The sequence below is a fragment of the Grampus griseus genome (genome assembly GCF_964374135.1).
Source record: "Grampus griseus genome assembly, chromosome: X".
Classification (NCBI taxonomy): domain Eukaryota; kingdom Metazoa; phylum Chordata; class Mammalia; order Artiodactyla; family Delphinidae; genus Grampus; species Grampus griseus.
The window spans coordinates 128,961,465-128,984,976 of NC_138999.1; the positions used below are offsets into that span (position 1 = coordinate 128,961,465).

The 23,512-nt window shown below is 46.3% G+C and overlaps 2 protein-coding genes across 3 annotated transcripts in view; both read left to right on the forward strand.

The window, feature by feature from the left end:
• The window catches only part of ZNF185 (zinc finger protein 185 with LIM domain), a 45,203-nt gene extending 25,998 nt beyond the window's left edge, over positions 1–19,205 (forward strand). For both annotated transcript variants that reach the window (XM_082680628.1, XM_082680627.1), the window contains 5 exons: positions 225–305; positions 2,201–2,272; positions 3,333–3,435; positions 15,982–16,080; positions 16,986–19,205. In XM_082680628.1, the coding sequence (XP_082536754.1) occupies positions 225–305; positions 2,201–2,272; positions 3,333–3,435; positions 15,982–16,080 (355 nt within the window). In that variant the 3' untranslated portion in view covers positions 16,986–19,205. The remainder of the gene's footprint in view (positions 1–224; positions 306–2,200; positions 2,273–3,332; positions 3,436–15,981; positions 16,081–16,985) is intronic.
• On the forward strand, positions 8,833–9,367 carry LOC309839445 (protein LTO1 homolog; the record flags this gene model as incomplete). Its single annotated transcript, XM_082681194.1, has 2 exons — positions 8,833–8,883; positions 9,005–9,367. The coding sequence occupies 2 exons, from the start codon at positions 8,833–8,835 to the stop codon at positions 9,365–9,367; spliced, it is 414 nt and encodes a 137-aa protein (XP_082537320.1).
• Positions 19,206–23,512: the final 4,307 nt, after the last annotated feature.

The following is a 23,512-nucleotide window of genomic DNA, read 5'->3' on the forward strand; positions in this document are numbered from 1 at the left end:
CCACAGTGGGCTCAGCAGCCTAGCAGCTCCTGTTCCCTGCTTCTGCTGCCCGCCGGGGGCTACAGCACCAGCGCCTCTGCGCCCAGGCATTCCCATGAGCTCCTGCACTTCCTTCAAACAAAATGGGGGTCCTTCCTGTCCTGGACCCCTGCTTTGGGTCAGGCCCAGTCCCCTGGAATCTTCCAGTATACCTCTTTCAGTTCTGCTGTGGTTTTTTTCTACAGCAAAGGGATTCTCTTTATGAAGGAGTACGTGAATGCTGGTGAGGTATCTTCCGGGAAGCCACTGTCTTCATTCTACAGCAGGTGAGAAGTCCCAGATCTTTCCATGTCACGGCCTTCTCCTGCCAGGCCCTGTGCTGTCCTCATTCCTGCATCCCCAGTACCTCATTAAGTACTTCACCCAGAGTACCTTCTGTGTAATCATTTATTGAATAGGTAGATGATTTAATTGCTCACGGACAAGATTTATGCGTTTCCAGACGTTCTGCCTGACTCGGTGCCTTTGCACTCCCCTTTTGTCATTAACTCATCCTACACTCCACCTCCAGCAGCAGCCGTTTCTGCCTGTATTTGTTTCTCGGTAGACTACAGGCTTTCTTTTGTGAAATCCTGAGAGCATCACTCATGACAGAGCTGGTGAGGCCCCTAAGAACCATCTAGTTAATTCCATCCTGTTCCAGAACTCAGGGCTCCTCTCTTCAGCTCGCACGCTCCTTCCAGCATGCCAGGTTGCCTCATCTGAACACACATTGCTTGCTTCCGGATGCCACCTCAGCTGAAAACTAACCCACACTGAGACAGTGTATTCCTGGGATTTTTTTTTTATGACACGTCCATCACCCCACTGCTAGGGCGAGGATTTTAGTAACAGAGAGGTGCATCCTGGCCTTATTTCAGGATTGGGCCTCTGGGGACTCCAGACCAGCTTTCACTGCTGCTGCGGAATGATGATCATGGGCATAGGGGTCAAATTCAAGTGTCTGCTCAGCCCCCATTTGTTGGGTCATTTTGGAGAAGACACTCAACCTTTATAATTAATATATCATAAAATTCACTCTTTAAAGTGTACAGTCCAGTGGTTTTTGGTATATTTACAATGTTGTGCAATCATCACCACCATCCAATTCCAGGACGTTTTTATCACACAAAAAGGGAACCCCAGACCCATTAGCAGCGCCCCCAGCACCACAAGCCACAGCCCCTGGCCACCACTATTTTCTGTCTCTGTAGCTTTTTTCAGGGAGGTGGTTTTTTGGTTTTGTTTGTTTGTTTGGGGTTTTTTTTTGACATGCCACGCAGCATGTGGGATCTTATTAGTTCCCTAGCCAAGGATCGAACCTGTGCCCCCTGCAGTGGAAGCTCGGAGTCTTAACCACTGGACCGCCAGGGAAGTCCCCTTGCTGTGGCGCCATCTAGCGTTTGCCCCTATGAACTCTGTCCATCTCCTGGTTTTTCTTCTTCCAGTCCCACCAGTATTTTGTTTAATGGGGCACTTAGAGTTGTGTAGTCCAGCGTGTTTTCGCCTTTTGCTTTACCTTCCAGGAGGCTTAGAGGTAAGCTTAAATCTCAAAAGAAATCAGAAGCTGGGCTGAAATTCTGGCTCACCCCTTACTCCAAGCATGACCTTAGGCAGGTCACTTAACCTCAGAAGGTCATCACACAGCTCCTGTTAGCATGACAGCTTCACTAAGCCATATCCCAGAGCTTGTAGCTAGTTGCCCTTCCCTGGAAATAGTTTTTTTGATCATTATTTTTTATTATAAAAAGTCGTATTATTGAAAAATGAAGATGCGAAAAGGAAAAAAACAAATTAAAAATCACCCCTAATTCCACTGTGTAACCCAGCACAGTATTGTGTTGGAATGTTTCCTTGTTTTTTTTGTTCCCATTCTTAGTTGATTCCTGCAGTGAGTGGGCCCCTGGCGATTGTCACATTATAACCGAGGGCCGTATGTGGGGAGAAAAGCCATGGTCCTTTCCCACTGGTCCGTGAAACTGACAGTTCTCCAGAACCCTAGCCACCCCCTTCTCATCTCCTCACCACAGCAGGTCTTCTTTGCCCCCAGAGAATTATGCCTCGTTGGCACCAAGTTCATTTGGCATAACAGATGATGGCTGGTCATGCAGAGTCATGTGTTAATCAGAAAAGCATTCTCCACTCATGACTGCTCTCCTCTCTCCCATCACACTCCCTGCAGCGTCAGCAGCATTGAGGACTCACACAACATGGAGAAGAAACTCCCACATGACAGTACTCCATACTCTGAGAGGTAAGTCTGCTGTGTTACCAGGGAGCTCACAGGTCTCCAGAAGGAGAAGCAGGTGAGGGAGATTTACACGCTGAAAGTCCATTTGCTTTTGTCTGCCGCTTTGCTACTTCTGGTCCATTTCCAGATGGGATGTGTCACACCACAGCATAGGGCACTGCTTCCCTCATCAGGCTGTCACACTTGTGGCAATGAAAGCCTTTGAATCCAGCTAAGACCAAAGGGCAAAAACAGTGAGTTAGTGGCAGAGCTAGGGCTAAACCCCAGGGCCCTGAGTACTCCCAGGTAAGGGGTGTTTCCACTCTGCCATCTGACTAACTGTGGGCTGGGACTGGTGGTCGCAAAATAGGAGGGAGGAACAGGGCTGTGACGAGGGCAACACTGTCAAGAGCCCGAGCCCTGGACCAGCAGCAAGGCAGGCAGGGACTTTTGACAGGTTCTGTCTGAGGAGGAAAACCAGGGGGTGACTTGAGGAACAAAGGCAGGGATCCTGGAACTGGGGAGATACTCAATCTACAAGTCGGTGTCTAGGACTTCAGTATGAGGTCCCAGCAGGCTCTACAGCCACACTGATTTTGTGATAGTCCTTGGACCCATGCTGCCTCTGTGGTACTCCAGGTAGGACTCAGTGCTCCCAGGCATGAAGAGAAGGGCCATCAAGACAAGGGGCCAGGTGGAGCATACAGAGACGTGTCTCCTGTAGGAGAAGACGTATGTCTTCCTATTCTAGGTGGGAACAGCCCCCCAAGCAGATATGCTAGGCAGAGGGACAGAGGCAAGCAAGCTGCCTGGAATAAGCATCAGATCGTGGTGTCCAAACATACGATAGAGAGTAGCGTGAAGACACAGGACTGGTTTCTGGAAACAGTGTGACGGTCTACAGTGGGCTGCGGTCCAGTCTGGCCCAAGGCTATGTGGCCAGTTCACAGCACAGGAAAAGATGGCAGGCTGGGAATTCTGGCAGCAGCCTAAGCCTGACTACGTCAGACCACAGGACCTGGCTGCGTCACAGCAATAGTCTGCGTACCAGCCTGACCGCGGATTCTTGTTTTTCATTTCCCAGAACAAGTGGAGGGGTCTGTACTTACTGCAACCAGGAGATCGGAGACTGTCCAAAGATTACCTTGGAACATCTCGGCCTTTGCTGCCATGACTATTGCTTTAAGGTAAGGAAGACAGGTGGTGTTGCTGAGAACGTCATCCAGAGCTGGGGAGCCTTTATGGGTGCAGAGAGTGTGGAGAAGGCTTTATCTCTGTATGAATGTGCTCCATCTCAAAGGCTGTGCAGAACTGGGAGCTGAATGGACTCCCAAGTCAAAAGGAGTACTATGTGCTTAATACTTTGAGGGAAACAAAAGCATTCTTCTGGGGAAAGACTATTCCCAGCAGACAGCCAACAAGTGCATAGGCCCTGGGGCAGCAGCATGGAATAGTTTAGCTCACGTGACTGGAATGACATGAGTGAGGGGTGAGTGGTAGGAGATAAAGTCTAAAGGATGGCTAAGAACTGGATCATGCAGGCCTTTCAGGACACAGAGAGACTTTAGGTTTTATTCTGAACGCAGTTGGAACCTACTGGATGGTTTGGGTCGTGGAGAGACAGGGTCTGACTCATGCTTTTCAAAGGATCCCTCTGACTGCTAGGTGAAGGAGCGAATGTAGAGGGGCAGGAATGGGAAAAGGGAGATCAGTTAGGAAACTGCTGCAGTAGATCAAGCTAGAGAAAGCAGTCACTTGATTAGGGAGTTGGCAGGGGACATGTCAAGATGGTGCCTGGATCGGGGATACTGTTTGAAAATAGAGCTGGTAGGTTGTGGCTATGAGAAAATGAGAGGAGTCAAAGGAGATTACAAAGTTTGGGGCCCAGGCCATTAGCTGAAAGGATGGTGGCACCTTTTACCGAGAAGGGAAGGACTAGAGGGGAGCAGGTTTGAGCCAGAGGGAAGGCAGAGATGAGTGAAATTGAAGATGCCTCAGTGAGAGCTATGTGAGGAGCTCACATGGTCGTTTGGATATGTGAGTTTGTGTTCCAGGGTAAGGCTGGAGCTGGGAGTCCGCAGGGCATGCTTTTTCCCTGAGCCGTCCCTGACCTGATGAAATCACCTAAGGTGTGAGTGGGTGGAGAGGGGGGCTGACGCTGAGCCTTGTGGCTTTCTAGCATTTAGAGGTTGGGAAGAGGAGGGGGTCCACAGAGGAGGGTGAGAAGTAACACAGAGTGCAATGCCCCAAGTGACACAGTTTCTCCGAAGACTGCATTGGTCACCCTGTCAGTGGTTGCTGAGAGATCAAATGGGATGAAGCCTGAGAACTGACCTTGAATTTTGCAGCATGGTGGTCATCTGTGACCTCAGTTGGAGCAGTTTTGCTGGAGTGAGGGGGATAGAAGGTTGACTGGAGTGGGCTCATGTGGAAATGGACAGAGTGAGCCTGGAAGACTCTCCTGATGGGTTGGCTTTGTAAGGGAGCAGTGCAAGCAGACAGTGGGGCAGAGGTGCCAGGCATGGGTTGGTGCAGATGGGAGCGATACAGTAGTGAGCAGACACTGATGACACAGGAGAAAGAGATGTTGATGGTGATCATGATGCACGTCTGTAGGAGAGAAAGATGGGTACCAGTTGACACATGGCAGGAATAGGAAAGGCCAAATCTCTGCGTCACATACAGAGAGGTTCCCAAGTTGGCTGGTGGAAGAATGAAGAACTTCAGTACTTGCTTCTGTTTTCTCAGTCGATTAGAAAACATGATCATCTATGAGTGAGGGTGGGCAAGGGGTGTTGGACACTCGAGAAGAAAGGGGAGTCTGTGAAATGTTGTCTCAGAGACAGGGAGGGTGGATGGGCTGTGCAGAGCCCGCTTGAAGGGAGGGCTCGTTCGTTCCTATGGAGACCGGTCAGCATGTACTGTGTTGTTCCCTAGCCAGGCTCAGCCACAAGGGTGAAGCAGGGGCAGTTGCATTTACTGGGGCGGAGATTATGCCAGGTGAGTTGGCAGGGTTTGGTCTGTGTGCAACGGAACAGTAACAGTGAGGCGGCGAGCTGGTCCAGTAATGGAGGTTCCAGCGGTGGCAGAGGCCAGCCAAATAAGCTGGAGGACATGGAAGTCAAGCAGTGGCGTGTATGACTTGTTGGTTGTAACGAGATCTAGAGCAGCAGTTCTCACTCTGGAGTGTGCATCTCACACTTGACCAGCCCCTGAAGGGCTTGTTGAGACACAGAGTGCTGGGCCCCAGCCCAGTATCTAACTCAGTACGTCTGGGTGGGACCTGAGAATTGGCCTCTCTAACAAGTTTCCAGGCAATGCTGAGGCTGCTTGTCCACATAGAGTCTGGCCAGAGCAGTGGCCGAGGTAGAGAGGGGCCCAGAACATTGGAGGAAGGGAACAAGAGGCCACGTGGTGGGAAGCTCTTCCATCTGCGTGGATCCAGAATTGACTCAGGAGTGCTGCAGGGAGAGACTGTGACATGTCATTTGGCAAAGGACATTCTGTTTCCCCGATTCCTGGACTTACATGAAAACTTATTAGAAACTATTATGAACAATTACATACCAATAAATTGGACACCCTAGAAGAGGTGGATAAATCCTTAGAAACATACAACCTACCAAGACAGAACCAAGAAGAAATTGGAAGCTTGAACAGACGAATAATAAATAAGAAGATTGACTCAGTAACCAAACACCTCTCAACAAAGAAGAACTCAAGGCTGGGTCTTCACAGGCAAGTCTACCAAACATTTAAAGAAAAATTAATACCAATCCTTTTTATACCCTTCCAGAAATGGAAGAAAGAACACTTCCAAACTCATTTTATGAAGTTAGCATTATCCTGACACCAAAGCCAGGCAAAAAATTAGAAATAGAGCTACCAGATGATCCAGCAATCCCACTTCTGTGTATATACACAAAGGAATTGAAATCAGGATCTCAAAGAGGTGTCTGTATTCTCTGTTCATTGCAGCATTGTTAACAATAGCCAAAACATGGAAGCAACCTGATTGTGCGTTCCCTGATGAATGGCTGAAGAAGATGTGGTATATAGGGACTTCCCTGGTGGCACAGTGGTTAAGAATCCGCCTGCCAATGCAGGGGACACGGGTTTGAGCCCTGGTGCGGGAAGGTCCCACATGCCACGGAACCACTAAGCCCGTGCACCACAACTACTGAGCCTGTGCCCTAGAGCCCCACGAGCCACAACTACTGAGCCCACGTGCCACAACTACTGAAGCCCGTGCACCTAGAGCCTGTGCTCCGCGACAAGATAAGCCACCGCAGTGAGAAGCCCATGCACTGCAATGAAGAGCAGCCCCCACCTACACAACTAGAGAAAAGCCCGCGTGCAGCAACGAAGACCCGACACAGCCAAAAATACATTAAAAAAATAAAATGTGGTATATACACAAAATGGGATATTATTCAGCCTTTAAAAAAAGAAGGAAATCCTGCCATTTGCAACAACATGGATGAACACGTAGGACGTTGTGCTAAGTGAAGTAAGCCAGACACAGAAGGACAAATACTACCTAGTACCACTTATGTGAGGAATCTAAAACAGCCAAACCCATAGAAGAGAGTAGAAGGGTGGTTGCCAGGGGCTGGGGAGGGGGAAATGGGGAGGTGATGGTCAAAGGGTACAACGTGTCAGGTACCCAAGATAAGTAAGTTCTAGAGATCTAGAATATTTTGTCAATTTTTGGTTATATACTTTAATTACAGGGCACCCCGTTAAACAGAGAGCAAAATTACGGGAGTCTCAGACCTAAGCAACTCTGGGCACATTTGGTCTCACAGAGCCAAGTGTTGGGTTAAGGGTGCAGTTGGAGTGGGTTGGGGTCCCAGGAAGGCTTTGTGAGGGAGGTGGGTCCAGAGTCAGAGGTGAAGAGGTGTCCAAGGGTATTTTCCAGGTGGCTAAACAGGTCTCCATCGTGCGTACAGAGGGAATAGGGATGAAGAGGCAGGCAGGAGGCTGGCAGGCCTGGGAGGAGGAGGCACAGAACGGCAGGGATTTTAAACTTGCCTGATTGGAGCTCACACAGGGCTGGGGAACTTGGAGTTGTGGCAAAATAGGCCTGATATTCTTGGGGAATTCTTGGAATGTGGGCAGGGTGCCTGAGAGCCACCCCTGGGGTCCATGAGCACAGAGGTGAAGAGGATATTATTTTCGTAAGATCACACAGCTGCTCAGAACCGAGGGTGGAAATCCCGGTTCCGATACCAGAGCCAGTGTTGTCTCAGCTACGCCCTGCAGCCTCCCAGGATATGCCGTTCCATTGCTCAAGTTCATTTGTACAAACTAATCTGTCACTATCCTCAACTGTAGGTTTATCTTACCTTTGTTAGATTGACATAACATTTTAAAATACTAGTTTGTAGGGGACTTCCCTGCTGGTCCAGTGGGTAAGCCTCCGCGCTCCCAATGCAGGGGGCCCAGGTTCAATCCCTGGTCAGGGAACTAGATCCCTCATGCATGCCTTAGCTAAGAGTCCGCATGCCACAACTAAGAGTCCGCATGCCGCAACTAAAGATCCTGCGTGCCGCAACTAAGACCTGGTGCAGCCGAAATAAATAAATAAATGAACATTAAAATAAATAAATACTAAAATAAATAAATAAAATGGAATACTAGTTTGTTTTGTTATATTTAGGAAGAAAGAGCAGACATTTATGGCCACAGCATCACAACAACCTTTTAGGGTCCCTGTTCTCCGCAGTGTGAGGAATGTTGCAAGCCCAGATTGTTGATTTTTTTCCTGTGTTCCCAGAGGTGACCCCCTAAATGGATCAGCACCATTAGCTGGCTAAGTTGAGGTTCAAGTCCTGGTCTACAGTAACTAGAATCACAGAGGGCTGATAAATTTACAGTGAAAAAATGGCCAGGAGGATAGCCTCATCCACCAGAGGGCAGACAGCAGAAGCAAGAAGAACTACAGTCCTGCAGCCTGTGGGACAGAAACCACATTCACAGAAAGACAGACAAGATGAAAAGGCTGAGGGCTATGTACCAGATGAAGGAACAAGATAAAACCCCAGAAAAGCAACTGAATGAAGTGGAGATAGGCAACCTTCCAGAAAAAGAATTCAGAATAATGATAGGGAAGATGATCCAGGACCTCGGAAAAAGAATGGAGGCAAAGATCAAGAAGATGCAAGAAATGTTTAACAAAGACCTAGAAGAATTAAAGGACAAACAAACAGAGATGAACATTACAGTAACGGAAATGAAAACTACACTAGAAGGAATCAATAGCAGAATAACTGAGGCAGAAGAATGGATAAGTGACCTGGAAGACAGAATGGTGGAATTCACTGCCACGGAAGAAAATAAAGAAAAAAGAATGAAAAGAAATGAAGACAGCCTAAGAGACCTCTGGGACATTAAACGCAACAACATTCGCATTATAGGGGTCCCAAAAGGACAAGAGAGAGAGAAAGGACCGGAGAAAATACTTGAAGAAATTATAGTCAAAAACTTCCCGGCGTCCGTGCCCGAGGCTCGTGGGTCTGCGGCCGCAGTGCGTGGCGCCGGAGCTTGAGGGGGTGGGGGTTGGGGGTGGGCTGGCTGCCACCATGGCCGGGAGTCAGGACATGTTCGACGCCATCGTGATGGCGGATGAGAGGTTATGATGGTGCCAATTACACAGCTGGGCCTTCAAAGTTAGAGCCACAATCACGGTACATTTTGTGATCATCTGATGACGTTTCTCCTTGCTAGTCTCCTGAGATGTGATGGAAAGCCCAGTTTCATGGGGAAGGTTATCAGGAAGGCTATGAAGAAGGAAGTATTTTGGGTATGATTGAAGGAAGACAGTATGGCATGTTACATGGAGCTAAAATCGGATCTGAGATCGGGTGCTACCAAGGTTTTGCTTTTGCGTGGAGATGTCTCCTAAACGGCTGGGCCACTGAGAAAGACAGCAAAGAGATGAAGGTCTTAGAATCGTTGATTGGAATGATTCAGAAATTCCCTTATGATGACCCTACTTATGATAAACTTCATGAAGACTTAGACAGAATTAGAGGGAAATTTAAGCAGCTTTGTTCATTACTAAACATCCAGCCCGACTTTAAAATTAGTGCAGAAGGTTCCAGACTTTCATCTTGAGGATGACAGACGCACAAAGATGAAACGTCAGGGAACAGATGTTCATATGTTAAGTGTTTAAAAATGTGATTAAGGGCAAAACAATGATGGAGGATTCATTGTTTTGCAGGGAGGGTTCCAGCTTGGCCGCTGAAAGGGCTTCCTTCCCCCGAGGTCTGCCGGGTGGCCTCGATGCCCCCCACGGGGCCCCTCCGCATAGGCCCGTCCTTTGTGGGGCCCTGTCTGCTCTGCAGCATGAACGTGGCCCTGGCAGAGTCCTCACCGGGCTGCTCTTCTCTGGTCCAGGGTCCAGGCCCCAGGCTCACGGGTTCTCGTCATCTGGCAGGCCTGGCTGGATCTAGACTTGGGTTGGCTCTGGATATGATAAACCTCGCCTTTACCCCCCCGGGCTTTGGTCAGCGCTCAGAGGGACGGTTTTTTAAAAAATGAGAGCCACAGGATTGACACAAAGCAGGTTAATGGGAAGGAGTGATGGGTACTGGACATTTATTGACCCTTGAGATGTACCAGTGCTGTGACCTGCTTCTCATGTTTTATTTAGTCCCTTCAGGAGCCCATGAGGTAGGCGTTATTCCCATTTTATAGACAAGGAAACTGAGGCCCAAGAGACTGCCTGGTCCAAGGGCAGTGGGCGGCAGAACTGGGACTCCAGCCCTGTCTCCTGGTGCCCGCTCTGGAATGCACAGTCGCACCCACAGTCTCGGGGTCCCTACCCGCAGGTCCTCCCTATGCCCCGTGGAGCCCTGGGGCATCTCATGTCACCATGGACATGGGCGTCTGGCTGAGAGGAGCAGAGGCCAGCCTTGTCCCCAGGAAGCCGGGACGAGCTCTTCCTGTGTCCCCAGGTGGGTGGGGCTCTGCAGCATCAAAAATGGTCAAGGGGAGGAGACTTTAAGGCCACCATTCTACGTGCAGAAACTTTGGAGCCTTACTGCATGCAGCTTCCTTCTAGTGTGAGTTCTTCTGTCTTCTGCCCGGACTTAAAAGGCATCATCTGTACACGGTGCACGGCCTCAGGTGCGCCTTCGTCACAGACACCAGCAGCGCTTATCTCGGGCTGGTGGGATGGAGGGGCTTTTGTTGTCGTTTACCTGGGTGGATTTTTGTGCTTCCTAAGCTATCTGTTTAGATAATGTATTATTTTTATAATTGAAAAAAAAGAGTATAAAGAGTATATATTAAAGCAGAGAAAAAGAGTATATTTTAAAGAGTATATTTTAAAGAGTATATTTTAAAGCAGAAAAAAAAAATTCCCTAACATGGGAAAGGAAATAGCCACCCAAGTCCAGGAAATGCAGAGAGTCCCATACAGGATAAACCCAATGAGAAACATGCCGAGAAAAAGACAAAGAAGAATTATTGAAAGCAGCAAGGGAAAAACGACAAATAACATACAGAGGAACTCCCATAAGGTTAACACCTGATTTCTCAGCAGAAACTCTACAAGCCAGAAGGGAGTGGCATGATATACTTAAAGTGATGAAAGGGAAGAATCTACAACCAAGATTACTCTGCCCGGCAAGGATATCATCAGATTCGATGGAGAAATCAAAAGCTTTACAGACAAGCAAAAGCTAAGAGAATTCAGCACCACCAAACCAGCTCTACAACAAAGGCTAAAGGAACTTCTCTAAGTGGGAAACACAAGAGAAGAAAGGGACCTATAAAAACACACCCAAAACAATTAAGAAAATGGTAATAGGAACATACATATCGATAATTACCTTAAATGTGAATGGATTAAATGTTCCAGCCAAAAGACACAGGCTTGCTGAATGGATACAAAAACAAGACCCAGATATATGCTGTCTACAAGAGACCCACTTCAGACCTAGGGACACATTCAGACTGAAAGTGAGGGGATGGAAAAAGATATTCTATGCAAATGGAAATCAAAAGAAAGCTGGAGTAGCAATACTCATATCAGATAAAATAGACTTTAAAATAAAGAATGTTACAAGAGACAAGGAAGGACACGGCATAATGATCAAGGGATCAATCCAAGAAGAAGATATAACAATTATAAATATATATGCACCCAACATAGCACCTCCGTACATAAGGCAACTGCTAACAGCTCTAAAAGAGGAAATCGACAGTAACACCATAATAGTGGGGGCTTTAACACCTCACTTAACATCAGTGGACAGATCATCCAAACAGAAAATTAATAAGGAAACACAAGCTTTAAATGACACAACAGACCAGATAGATTTAATTGATATTTATAGGACATTCCATCCAAAAACCGCAGATTACACTTTCTTCTCAAGTGCACATGGAACATTCTCCAGGGTAGATCACATGTTGGGTCACAAATCAAGCCTCAGTAAATTTAAGAAAACTGAAATCATATCAAGCATGTTTTCTGACCACAACGCTATGTGATTAGAAATCAGTTACAGGGAAAACAACGTAAAAAGCACAAACACATGGAGGCTAAACAATACATTACTAAATAACCAAGAGATCACTAAAGAAGTCAAAGAGGAAATCAAAAAATACCTAGAGACAAATGACAATGAAAACACGATGGTCCAAAACCTATGGGATGCAGCAAAAGCAGTTCTAAGAGGGAAGTTTATAGCTATACAAGCCTCCCTCAAGAAACAAGAAAAATCTCAAATAAACAATCTAATGTTACACCTAAAGGAACTAGGGAAAGGAGAACAAACAAAACCCAAAGTTGGTAGAAAGAGAGAAATCATAAAGATCAGAGCAGAAATAAATGAAATAGAAACAAAGAAAACATTAGCAAAGATTGATAAAAGTAAAAGCTGGTTCTTTGAGAAGATAAAATTATTAAACCATTAGCCAGACTCATCAAGAAAAAGAGGGAGAGGACTCAAATCAATAAAATTAGAAATGAAGAAGGAGAAATCACAACCAACACTGCAGAAATACAAAGGATTATAAGAGATTACTACAGACAACTATATGCCAATAAAATGGACAACCTGGAAGAAATGGACAAATTCTTAGAAAGGTATAACCTTCCAAGGCTGAACCAGGAAGAAATAGGAAATATGAACAGACCACTCACAAGTAACGAAACTGTGATTAAAAATCTTCCAACAAACAAAAGCCCAGGACCAGATGGCTTCACAGGTGAATTCTATCAAACAATTAGAGAAGAGCTGACACCCATCTTTCTCAAACTCTTCCAAAAAATTGCAGGTGAAAGAAAACTCCCAAACTCATTCTATGAGGCCACCATCACCCTGATACCAAAACAAGACAAAGATACTCCAAAAAAAAATTACAGACCAATATCACTGATGAATATAGATGCAAAAATCCTCAACAAAATACTAGCAAACAGAATCCAACAACAGACTAAAAGGATCATACACCATGATCAAGTGGGATTTATCCCAGGGATGCAAGGATTGTTCAGTATACACAAATCAACCAAAGTGATACACCATATCAACAAATTGAAGAAGAAAAACCATATGATCATCTCAATAGATGCAGAAAAAGCTTTTGACAAAATTCAACACCCATTTATGATAAGAAACTCTCCAGAAAGTGAGCATAGAGGGGGAACCTACCTCAACATAATAAAGGCCGTATATGACAAACCCACAGCAAACATTTTTCTCAATGGTGAAAAACTGAAAGCATTTCCTCTTGAGATCAGGAACAAGACAAGGATGTCCACTCTCGCCACTATTATTCAACATAGTTTTGGAAGTCCTAGCCATGGCAGTCAGAGAAGAAAAAGAAATAAAAGGAATCCAAATTGGAAAAGAAGAAGTAAAACTGTCACTGTTCACAGATGACATGATACTATACATAGAGAATCCTAAAGATGCCACCAGAAAACTGCTAGAGCTAATCAATGAATTTGGTAAAGTTGCAGGAGCCAAAATTAATGCACAGAAATCTCTTGCATTCCTATATACTAATGATGAAAAATCTGAAAGAGAAATGAAGGAAACACTCCCATTTACCATTGCAACAAAAAGAATAAAATACCTAGGAATATACCTTCCTAGGGAGACAAAAGACCTGTATGCAGAAAACTGTAAGACACTGATGAAAGAAACCAAAGATGACACAAACAAATGGAGAAATATACCGTGTCCTTGGATTGGAAGAATTAATATTGTGAAGATGACTCTACTACCCAAAGCAATCTACAGATTCAATGCAATCCCTATCAAATTACCAATGGCATTTTTCACAGAACTAGAACAAAAAATCTTAAAATTTGTATGGAGACACAAAAGACCCCGAATAGCCAAAGCAGTCTTGAGGGAAAAAAACGGAGCTGGAGGAATCAGACTCCCTGACTTCCTACTGTACTACAAAGCTACAGTAATCAAGACAATATGGTGCTGGCACAGAAACAGAAATATAGATCAATGGAACAGGATAGAAAGCCCAGAGATAAACCTATGCACCTATGGTCAGCTAATCTATGACAAAGGAGGCAAGGATATACAATGGAGAAAAGACAGTCTCTTAAGTAAGTGGTGCTGGGAAAACTGGACAGCTACATGTAAAAGAATGAAATTAGAACACTCCCTAACACCATACACAAAAATAGACTCAAAATGGATTAGAGACCTAAATGTAAGACCAGACACTATAAAACTCTTAGAGGAAAACATAGGAAGAACACTCTTTGACATAAATCACAGCAAGATCTTTTTTGAGCCGCCTCCTAGAGAAATGGAAGTAAAAACAAAAATAAACAAATGGGACCTAATGAAACTTAAAAGCTTTTGCAAAGCAAAGGAAACTACAAACAAGACGAAAAGACAACCCTCAGAATGGGAGAAAATATTTGCAAACGAATCAACGGACGAAGGATTAATCTCCAAAATATATAAACAGCTCATGCAGCTCAATATTGAGAAAAACAAACAACCCAATACAAAAATGGGCAGAAGACCTAAATAGACATTTCTCCAAAGAAGACATACAGATGGCCAAGAAGCCCATGAAAAGCTGCTCAACATCACTAATTATTACAGAAATGCAAATCAAAACTACAATGAGGTATCATCTCACACCAGTCAGAATGGCCATCATAAAAAATCTATAAACAGGGCTTCCCTGGTGGCGCAGTGGTTGAGAGTCCGCCTGCCAGTGCAGGGGACACGGGTTCGTGCCCCAGTCCGGGAAGATCCCACATGCCGCGGAGCGGCTGGGCCCGTGAGCCATGGCCGCTGAGCCTGCACGTCCGGAGCCTGTGCTCTGCAGCGGGAGAGGCCACAGCAGTGAGAGGCCCGCGTACCGAGAAAAAAAAAATCTATAAACAATAAATGCTGGAGAGGGTGTGGAGAAAAGGGAACCCTCTTCCACTATTGGTGACGATGTAAATTGATAGAGCCACTATGGAGACCAGTATGGAGGTTCCTTAAAAAACTAAAAATAGAATTACCATATGACCCAGCAATCCCACTACTGGGCATATACCCAGAGAAAACCATAATTCAAAAAGACACATGCACCCCTGTGTTCATTGCAGCTCTATTTAGAATAGCCAGGTCATGGAAGCAACCTAAATGCCCATTGACAGACGAATGGATAAAGAAAAAGTGGTACATAGATACAATGGAATATTACTCAGCCGTCAAAAGGAACGAAATTGGGTCATTTGTAGAGATGTGGATGGATCTAGAGACTGTCATACAGAGTGAAGGAAGTCAGAAAGAGAAAAACAAATATCGTGTATTAACGCATATATGTGGAACCTAGAAAAATGGTACAGATGAACCGGCGTGCAGGGCAGAAATCCAGACACAGACGTAGAGCACAAACATATGGATCCCAAGCGGGGAAAGCAGTGGGGGGTGGTCGTGTGATGAATTGGGAGATGGGGATTGACATGTATACACCGAAGTGTATAAAATGGATGACTAATAAGAGCCTGTTGTATAAAAATGTACATAAAATAAAATTCAAAAAATAAATGGCCAGGAGACAGGAACTGAAAAACGGAAGAGCGAGCCACTAGAGAGGTGCTTGGTGAGAACCCGCAGAGGGACTTGGGGACCCTTGCGGCCGCCCTCCGCTGCTCTCAGCTGGAAGCCAGCAGCCTTAGCCAGGCTGGGCCTGGAGACAGCTGGAGTCTCAGAAACATGGGGACTCTTGGTCTCCTCTTAGTTGAGACTGTCTGCAGGCCACCCTGCTCTGACTCCTCGTACCAGGAGGGTCTGCTGCAGATGACTGACTGTTCTCATCCTTTAGACGTTCGCTGGAGAGACGCCGGAGCGGCTGGACTGCTGAAATAGCTTTACCTTTCAGTGGGCCTTCATGTCACCTTCTTTTGGACTTTCAATGTCACAATTAAAGCCCTCCTGTAGCTGAGGAAATGGAGGCTCAGGGAGCCTCCGTAACTTACCCAAGCCCACCTGGCTAATAAGTAGTGGATTTAGGGCTCAAACCCAGGCCCAATTCTGAAACGTGGGCTCCTAACCGCTGTGTGATCATTCTGCCTGTTAGGTTCTTTTTGTTTGGGTTTGGGTTTTGTCTCTGTTAGCCATTTTTAAATCGTCTGCTTCGAAGTCCAGGATGTGCGATCAGCTTGGAGCCTGCCCGCTCCACTCGCTTACGTTGCTTCGCTTGTGTGCCGACCTCTAGCTTGTTCTCTCTTCCAGTGTGGGATCTGCAGTAAACCGATGGGTGAGCTTCTGGATCAGATCTTCATTCACCGCGACACCATCCACTGTGGGAAATGCTATGAGAAGCTCTTCTAGGTGGGTGCTGGGAACTTACTAGAGGGCAGAGATGGGCTCTGGTCTCTCCCTGAGTCTTGACCTGGGACAATGCTATCTCTCTTAGCCTTTATGTTCAGGGGACCCCGAGTCCTTGTGTCCCTATGCCTTGTGATACTTTGAAGTCTTAGGTGGCGCAGATAAAGACCCTCCCCGTGGACATTTCCAAGTTGCAGGAGTCATTGTCTCTTCCTGTCAAGAAGCACCTTCCATGCAGCACCTCAGCTAAGCCCCCTAGCTGCCCTGAAATGCTGGCCAGGCCTATGTTGTTAGCCTCATTTGGGAACAAGGAAGTAAAGACCTAGAAAGGAAAAGGACACGGGGAAACGCCTGGCTTGTAGATGGCAGAGTCAGGACCTCAACCCAGGACTTCAGATTCAGGTCCGGGGCTCTCTACCACATTCCCTCGAGTCGCCTCCAGCATTGCTCATATAGCATCAGATCAGGCCTCAGCCGAGGTATTCAGTGAAACAGATGCACAGCTGGGTAGCAGCAGCAGGTAAAGGCCAGGATACGCAGGCGTGTGTGGGAGATGATGGTGCTGTCCCGGCGCCTGGGCGGCCTCTGGGCCACATTGTGAACTCTGCCTGAAGTCAGGTTTGCATGCTGAAAGCCCGTGGGATCGACCCCGGTGTCTGAGCTTCACGGGGCCCAGTGACCCTCCTCAGCCAGAAGCACAGAGCAGAATATCTCCCTTGAAGGCAGTGGGGATCGGTACCAACCGGGCCCTCCACCAGCCACAAGCTGTTCCGCCTTTTCTCCAGAAGACATTGACCTGGCCTGTCCCTCCCGGTGCCTGGAGCAGTCCCCCTCGCCAGGGGCTTCTGACTGCTCACTGGATCGGCTGTGTGTTTTCCAGTCTCATGGATACTTCTATTTCCTTTTAGCTCCTCCAGGCTAAGAAGAAGCTGATAACTCCTGGACAAGTTTGACTGTCCCCACGAGCCCCAAGTTGCTGACTCCTCTTCCCTCACTTCCTCTCTCCTCCATGTGATTGCTTCACGTTTTTGCTCTTCTTAAGTTGAACTTGCTTACATCCAGTAGCATATCTTAATGATGTTATGATAATTACTTGTGTGTGTAGCTTTTTAGAGCTTAGAAAGCACTTCCCATCCATTATGTTACTTCCGGCTCAAGCAAAGAGGATTGAACAGTAATTCCATTTTGGCTTCCCTCAGACTGATCGGCTTCCTGATGCGTTTAGGTGGCCTGGTACGATAGTCACGGACAAGAGCGTGGGGTGCGGTGCATCCTGACTCTTGGGACAGAGAGCAAATCACATTCTGGTTCACAGCTCTGAGTGTACCTTTGGAACTTGACAGAAGAAGCAGACCTCCTGAAGCTTCTGAGGGGTTAAAGACTGTTGACGATCCCTGGTGGGTAAATTGCAGACGCTGAATGCTAGGGATTGACATAGGCTAAAGTTCAGCTTGTCTATTTGCCATATATATTTTTTAAACTTTCCGTATACTTTTACAACTAGTTAGTTGCTTTTGATTGAGTTATATAGCAGATTTTAATGACCTCCTACCTACCTACCTTTCAGTGTAGTTGCGGTTTGTGCTGCAGGCATGTGGACGTGTATTAGAAAGTTTACACGTTAGGTTTAAATTCTATAGGATGTGATTCTTAAGAGGCTACTGACCAAAGGGGCATCTGTGTCTGAACCTTGCTGATTAATACCTTTGCCCTCAGTGTCCGATCCCTAAACTTTACACAGAAATCCCCTAAGGCAAGTTCTAGGGTCTATAGACTGCAGCAGGATTATGAAGGGAGAAAATCAGCTAACATCTCTTGAGGCCTTACTGCGTACCAGGCATTATCACAAGGTGGTGGCATTAATCCCCATGCTAATCGTGTACAGAGGGTGTTCTTCTCCGCAGTTCGCAAGTGAGGACGTTGAGGCTCGGGGAGGCGGTCATTGCGTTGTGCACAGCGCACCCATGTAACGCTCTCTAGCACCCATGCCCTCTCCAGTAACAGTAATGCTGAGTATATGTGAAGCACTGTGTGGAGGTGACACCCGGACGCACACTTTTACAAAGAGGGGAAGGTGGGGAATTGCACCCCTCCTCTGGGCATCCTGGGTCCCCATAAAATACCAGAAGGGCCAAACTGGCCCTCTCACCTCCCTTTTCCATGAAAACACTTCTGAACTGAAATACTCTCAGCTGGGAACAGATCTGACTCACAGACCTTCCCAAAGACGAGCTTGTCAACCCAGGGGAAGCTCCAGTAGGCTAGCGGATCTGGGCACAGGGCCCTCAGTGACCTCCCATTTTCCAGTCCAGACTCTGTCCCATGCTAGTGGCAACTACTGAGACCCCAGGTACTTGGAACAGGGATACCTGTCGGCCAGCTGGACAGATGCAGGCCCATTCATGCAGTCAGCTGATGCTCTGCTCAGGTTCGACTGGGCCCCTCTGCCTTTGGGACCAGCATCGCTGTGTAAGTTCCTCGAAAGGACAACCTGACAGTTTTTATGATGAAAAATGAGGGCGTTTTCTCTTGGTTTAATTAGAAAGTGCCTCTCCATCTCTCTCCAGTTTCTGAGCCCTGTGCACGTTGGCTGGTGGACTTCTTCTTCCTGCCAAATGAGCAGAGAGGAATGTTGCATTTATTTCCATAGATGTGCGTCAGATTTGCTGTGGAGTGGAAAACTGGCCATGTACTCGCACAAAACATGAGCTGGTTTTCCTCAGGACGGTAGGGACTGACACGTAGGTGCTGAATGAATGAGTGAAAGGGAAAGAAAGGTCGTGCCTTTGGGTGGGAGGCAGCACCCCTGAGTCTTGGCAGGATCAAGAGGTGCAAGATAGGCTGGCTTCCCTGCCTTCTAGATACACTCTGCCTTTAAGAGAGTTTTAGAACCAACATGCAAGATATTGACTCCAATCTGAAAAAGTCTCTTTCATGTTTAAATGGCACAGAATTCTTTCGCTTCTTTTTATTTGCCTAGAATTTTTAATCATACTTGCTTAACTCATTAATGTACACAATTATAATAAATGGTAAGATATTTCATGTGTAAATGTTAAGGTTTCCTTTTATAGGTGTAATAGCTTGGTGTATTTGGCTGTGTGATTTATTTTCTCCTATTACCTGAAGCCACTCTCTTTACAAAAGCAAATAAATACTTTAAGGAGTATCAAAGTTTTCTCTACAGAAGCAAATACTTTTAAGAAGTATCAAATCTAAAGAGAAAACAACAGCATTATCTAGAAACTATGCCTGCACAGCGAGTGTGCAATTCTAGGCCTGTCAGATCGAATGAAGGAGATTTTATTCTTTCGGGCCCATCCTTCCTTTCATTGTCGACAGTCCTTATTGAACTCTTGCAGTGACCAAGAGCTCAGTCCCTTAAAAGCCCATTCTGTCTGGGGAAATGCATTCCTCAGCTGACTTACAACCTGTTCCCTTTAACTATCACCCACTGGTAATCTGTAATCCCTCTTTTATATGCCAGCCCCTAAAATCAGTAAATACACTTGTTGGGTTCTTCCTCTGTCAACTCTTCTCCCATTTAAACACCCCTGATCCCATCAACTCTGACAGGAATTCTGCGTATGCATCTCTTAACCCTCAGAGGTGCCCCCAACCGCACGTCCGAACCCATTCCTCCAGATGTGTACCGACAGGCAGGACTTTCACCTTGCTCATTAAGGCTGGTGCCCGAGCGGTCAGAATCCTGACCCACATTCTGCCTATCACGTGATCCATGCTTCCAGGTTTTGTTTCCGAAAATATAATTTGCATGTCATCGATGTCTTGATCCAGCCTGGGGCCAAAAAGGGTGGTCAGGAAGTCAGTCCAAAGATAGAAGACATGGCAGAGAAATCCCTCTACAACGGAGCAGGGGCGTTGGGACCCAGTATTCAGTAGGTATTGAACTAGTGTCCCTCTAGCTACTTTCTCACCCCAACCTCAGCCACCATCTTGGCTACGAGTACATTTGGGAAAGGAAGAAGAGGTTTTACCACTTCAAAGGCAAGAACTATAACAGTAGCTCCTAACCAGGACCTGGAGTCTCTGTTGGTGACAGCATGTGACACAAAGACCTAGAAAAAAAATAGGGTAGAGTTATTTTGAAAAATGGCTTAGCAGACCAGGTTCCCACCAAGCCGGTCGATCCCCAGTACCCAGCCTCCCCTATTCCTCCTTCCCCTTTATAGGTCCACACCTGTGAGGGCCCCCAACCCATACACCCCCACGTGGGGTCCTCTGGGGGACTCTGCTTATGAATGTATTCCGCCTGTGAATTTCCACACGCTCCATTTCTCTTGTGATGTTTCTCTGCACAATATCCTTTTCCCATGAACTTCCCAAGGGAGGAAAGCTTCCACCAGGGGACCCAACACTGGTTACATTGAATTCAAAGTTGAGATCACTACGTGGCCATTTGGGGCCCCTCTTGCCACTGAATCAACAAGAAGGGTGTTATTTACCTGCCGGCTGAGCGCTCCTGACAATCGAGGGGAAAAGGGTCGCTGCAAGGACCACATAGCAAACCCCAGAGGAGAGTCTTCTGGGGGTGTCTCTTAGTGTTCCCACGTCCAATAACGTAAGATAACGGATGACTGTGATGACTCATGCAGGCAGGACCACTAAGGGATCAGATTGGTTAGGAATAAAGGTTTGTATCTTACTGCCTGGTAGACGACCACAGCCAGCTAGACGAGGTCATAGGGAACTGAAATGCTAGTGGGAAAGGAAGTTACAAATACTATGACCTCATGGCCAGTTGCAAAAATAACAGCTACAGAAGCTATGCATACTTCGTCTTGCTTTGCTATTATACATTTAAATCTGCCCCATTACTTTTCTTTCTCCCGTTTCCAAATCTCGCGTTTAAATTGTGTGGGTGGTGCTTAATCATATAATTTAACCTGTAGATCACAGTATGTCAAAGTGGAATTATGACAGAACTAGAGAAGGAACAGACATCCCCCAGAGAATGAGAGTGTATCTACTGGGACTTTTGACGTCCCCCCTTCTTGAAGAAGGCAAAGGCATATTCGTGTATATGAGGTATGGTTGCATCATGCTAAGCAGAAGCATAGTGTCACTGTTGTTATCATTTGTAAGAAAAATATGGGGTGTCAAAAAGAGGGTACACCTGGCTTTTTTCCCGGCGCCTTCTGGGAAACCTCCTGTGAATTATCCATGACAGTCCTGCGGGTGGAATTGCTGGGGGCTTTTTCCTCGCGTACCAGCAGCAGAGTTTCCCTGACCTTCACTGCTCCAGCCTTCTACCGCTTGTGTAAGCCACTGATTCCTTGTTCTCAACCCTTCCTGCTAGGGAAGGAGTGGCACTGCTTTCCTGATGGGCTTCCCTGTTAATGCTGTCTCCACCCAACCTTCTTCTGTACCGCATGTCCTGCCTGTGAATGGCTTCCGGAGCATGCACTCTACCTGTGTTTGCCACCATGCCATCTGTCCCATGAAGAATCCCTGCTCCAGCCCTTCCTCACTGTACACTCTGTCTCTGAACACCTTCTGCACAGTGCTGTCGCCCAAGGAGCACTTTGTGTGCCAGGCCCGTTATCTAATGCCATCTGCAGGATTCCTTTCCTTTTGAACATCCTCTGAACACTGAGCCCTGCTCATGAATGCTGCCCGTGTTCCCTCCCCATCCCACCCCCCACTGCCCAGGAACTCCTGTCTGCTGCACTCTTCATAATGTAATCAGCGTGACCTCCTCCTCTGGGTGCTTTCTGCGTCTAACTCTCTGCTTGGGAATGTGTGGGTCTCTTCCTAAAGTCCTCTGGCTGTGAGACATTGCTACAGGCCATTCTAGTGAAGATTGTCTGCACACTCATATTTTTAACAGCTTTATTGAGATATATTTAACACATAAGAAACTGCACACATTAAAATTGTTCACTGGGCTTCCCTGGTGGTGCAGTGACTGAGAGTCCGCCTGCCGATGCAGGGGACACGGGTTCGTGCCCCAGTCCGGGAGGATCCCACATGCCACGGAGCGGCTGGGCCTGTGAGCCATGGCCACTGAGCCCGCGCGTCCAGAGCCTGTGCTCCACAGCGGGAGAGGCCACAGCAGTGAGAGGCCCGCGTACCACAAAAAAAAAAAAAAGTGTTCACTTTTTTAAATTAGTTTTGACACATGTATGTATCTGTGGACTCATCACCCCATTAAAATAGTGAATATATACATCACTCTCAAGACTTTCCTCCTGCTTCTTTGTAATCCTTCTATCCTGCAGCCACCTATCTGCTTTCTGCTACTGTGCATTACTTTGTATTTTAAAGCATTTTACGTAAAAAGTTTTATATAAAGAGTTTTACATAAATGGAATCATACAGTGTGCACCCTTCGATGGAGGGATGGAAACATTCTAAACCTTGATTGGGATGGTGAGTATATACGAATGTATACATTTGTCAAAACTCATCATATGTACACTTAAAATGGATGTGTTTTATTGTCTGTTAAGTATTGTCAAATAAAAAACAAATACAGACTCATTAAGGAGAGACTTTTATTCAGAAGAATCGTTGAAAGAGGGGAAAGGGACTTTTGCAACAGAGGGAGGGGGACTTTTGCAATAGGGAGAATGCTGTGCTAGTAAATTCTGCGAGCATCTGAAAAGTTAGGAAAAAAGTTTTTCTTTTTTAAAGAGTAAGCAAGGTTAGAAAGAATTGGATGTGGGGAAGTGGGATGAAATGGTGGCCAGTCTATTCTCAGGAGGGGCTGTCTGCTGACTCAGGCTGGGGGTGGGCCAAAGTTCAGGGGCCTGGAGGAAGGAGAGGAGCTGAACCAAACTTTGATTAACAAGCATTTTTTTTTCAATTCATCTATGCTTAAAGACAACTTAGAGTCTTCATAAGGATCTAGGCAGTCAGCTTTTAGGTCTGTGGGGCCAAATCAGGAGGGAGAGAGGAAAATGAGAAATGTTAGTTTGGAGGGTTGTAGGCAGATATTGAAAGAAATTGGAATAACTGAAAATTTCTTAAGTGTGGACAGTGTGCGCAAGATTGCAGGATTCAGTCCAATTTACAAATTCTTACATGGTAACAAAACCATGACGTTCTACAAAGAGGGGCAAAATAGCTCAGAGACAATGAACAGGACCAGAATGTCACAACCCACATCTCATAGTATTTTCTAATGAAATGCAAAATTTCTCTCAATGGTCGCCCTCCTTTTGATCAAAGATCATCTCAAATAAGGTTATTCTCGATTGCAAACTAACTCTGGTCTTACTAGATTTGACCTGATTATTTGCACAGGTGCAGCAAGGATGGTCATTGGCCATACAGGCCTTTTAAAGTTCGCTTTGCTGAAGTTTTTATAAAGAATTTCAGATTGGACTGTTAAAGCCTCTCGAGGCTAGTAGGCCAAGCCAAGAACTCACCACCAGATATCACCCGTGCTTCCTATATATACATATTGGTG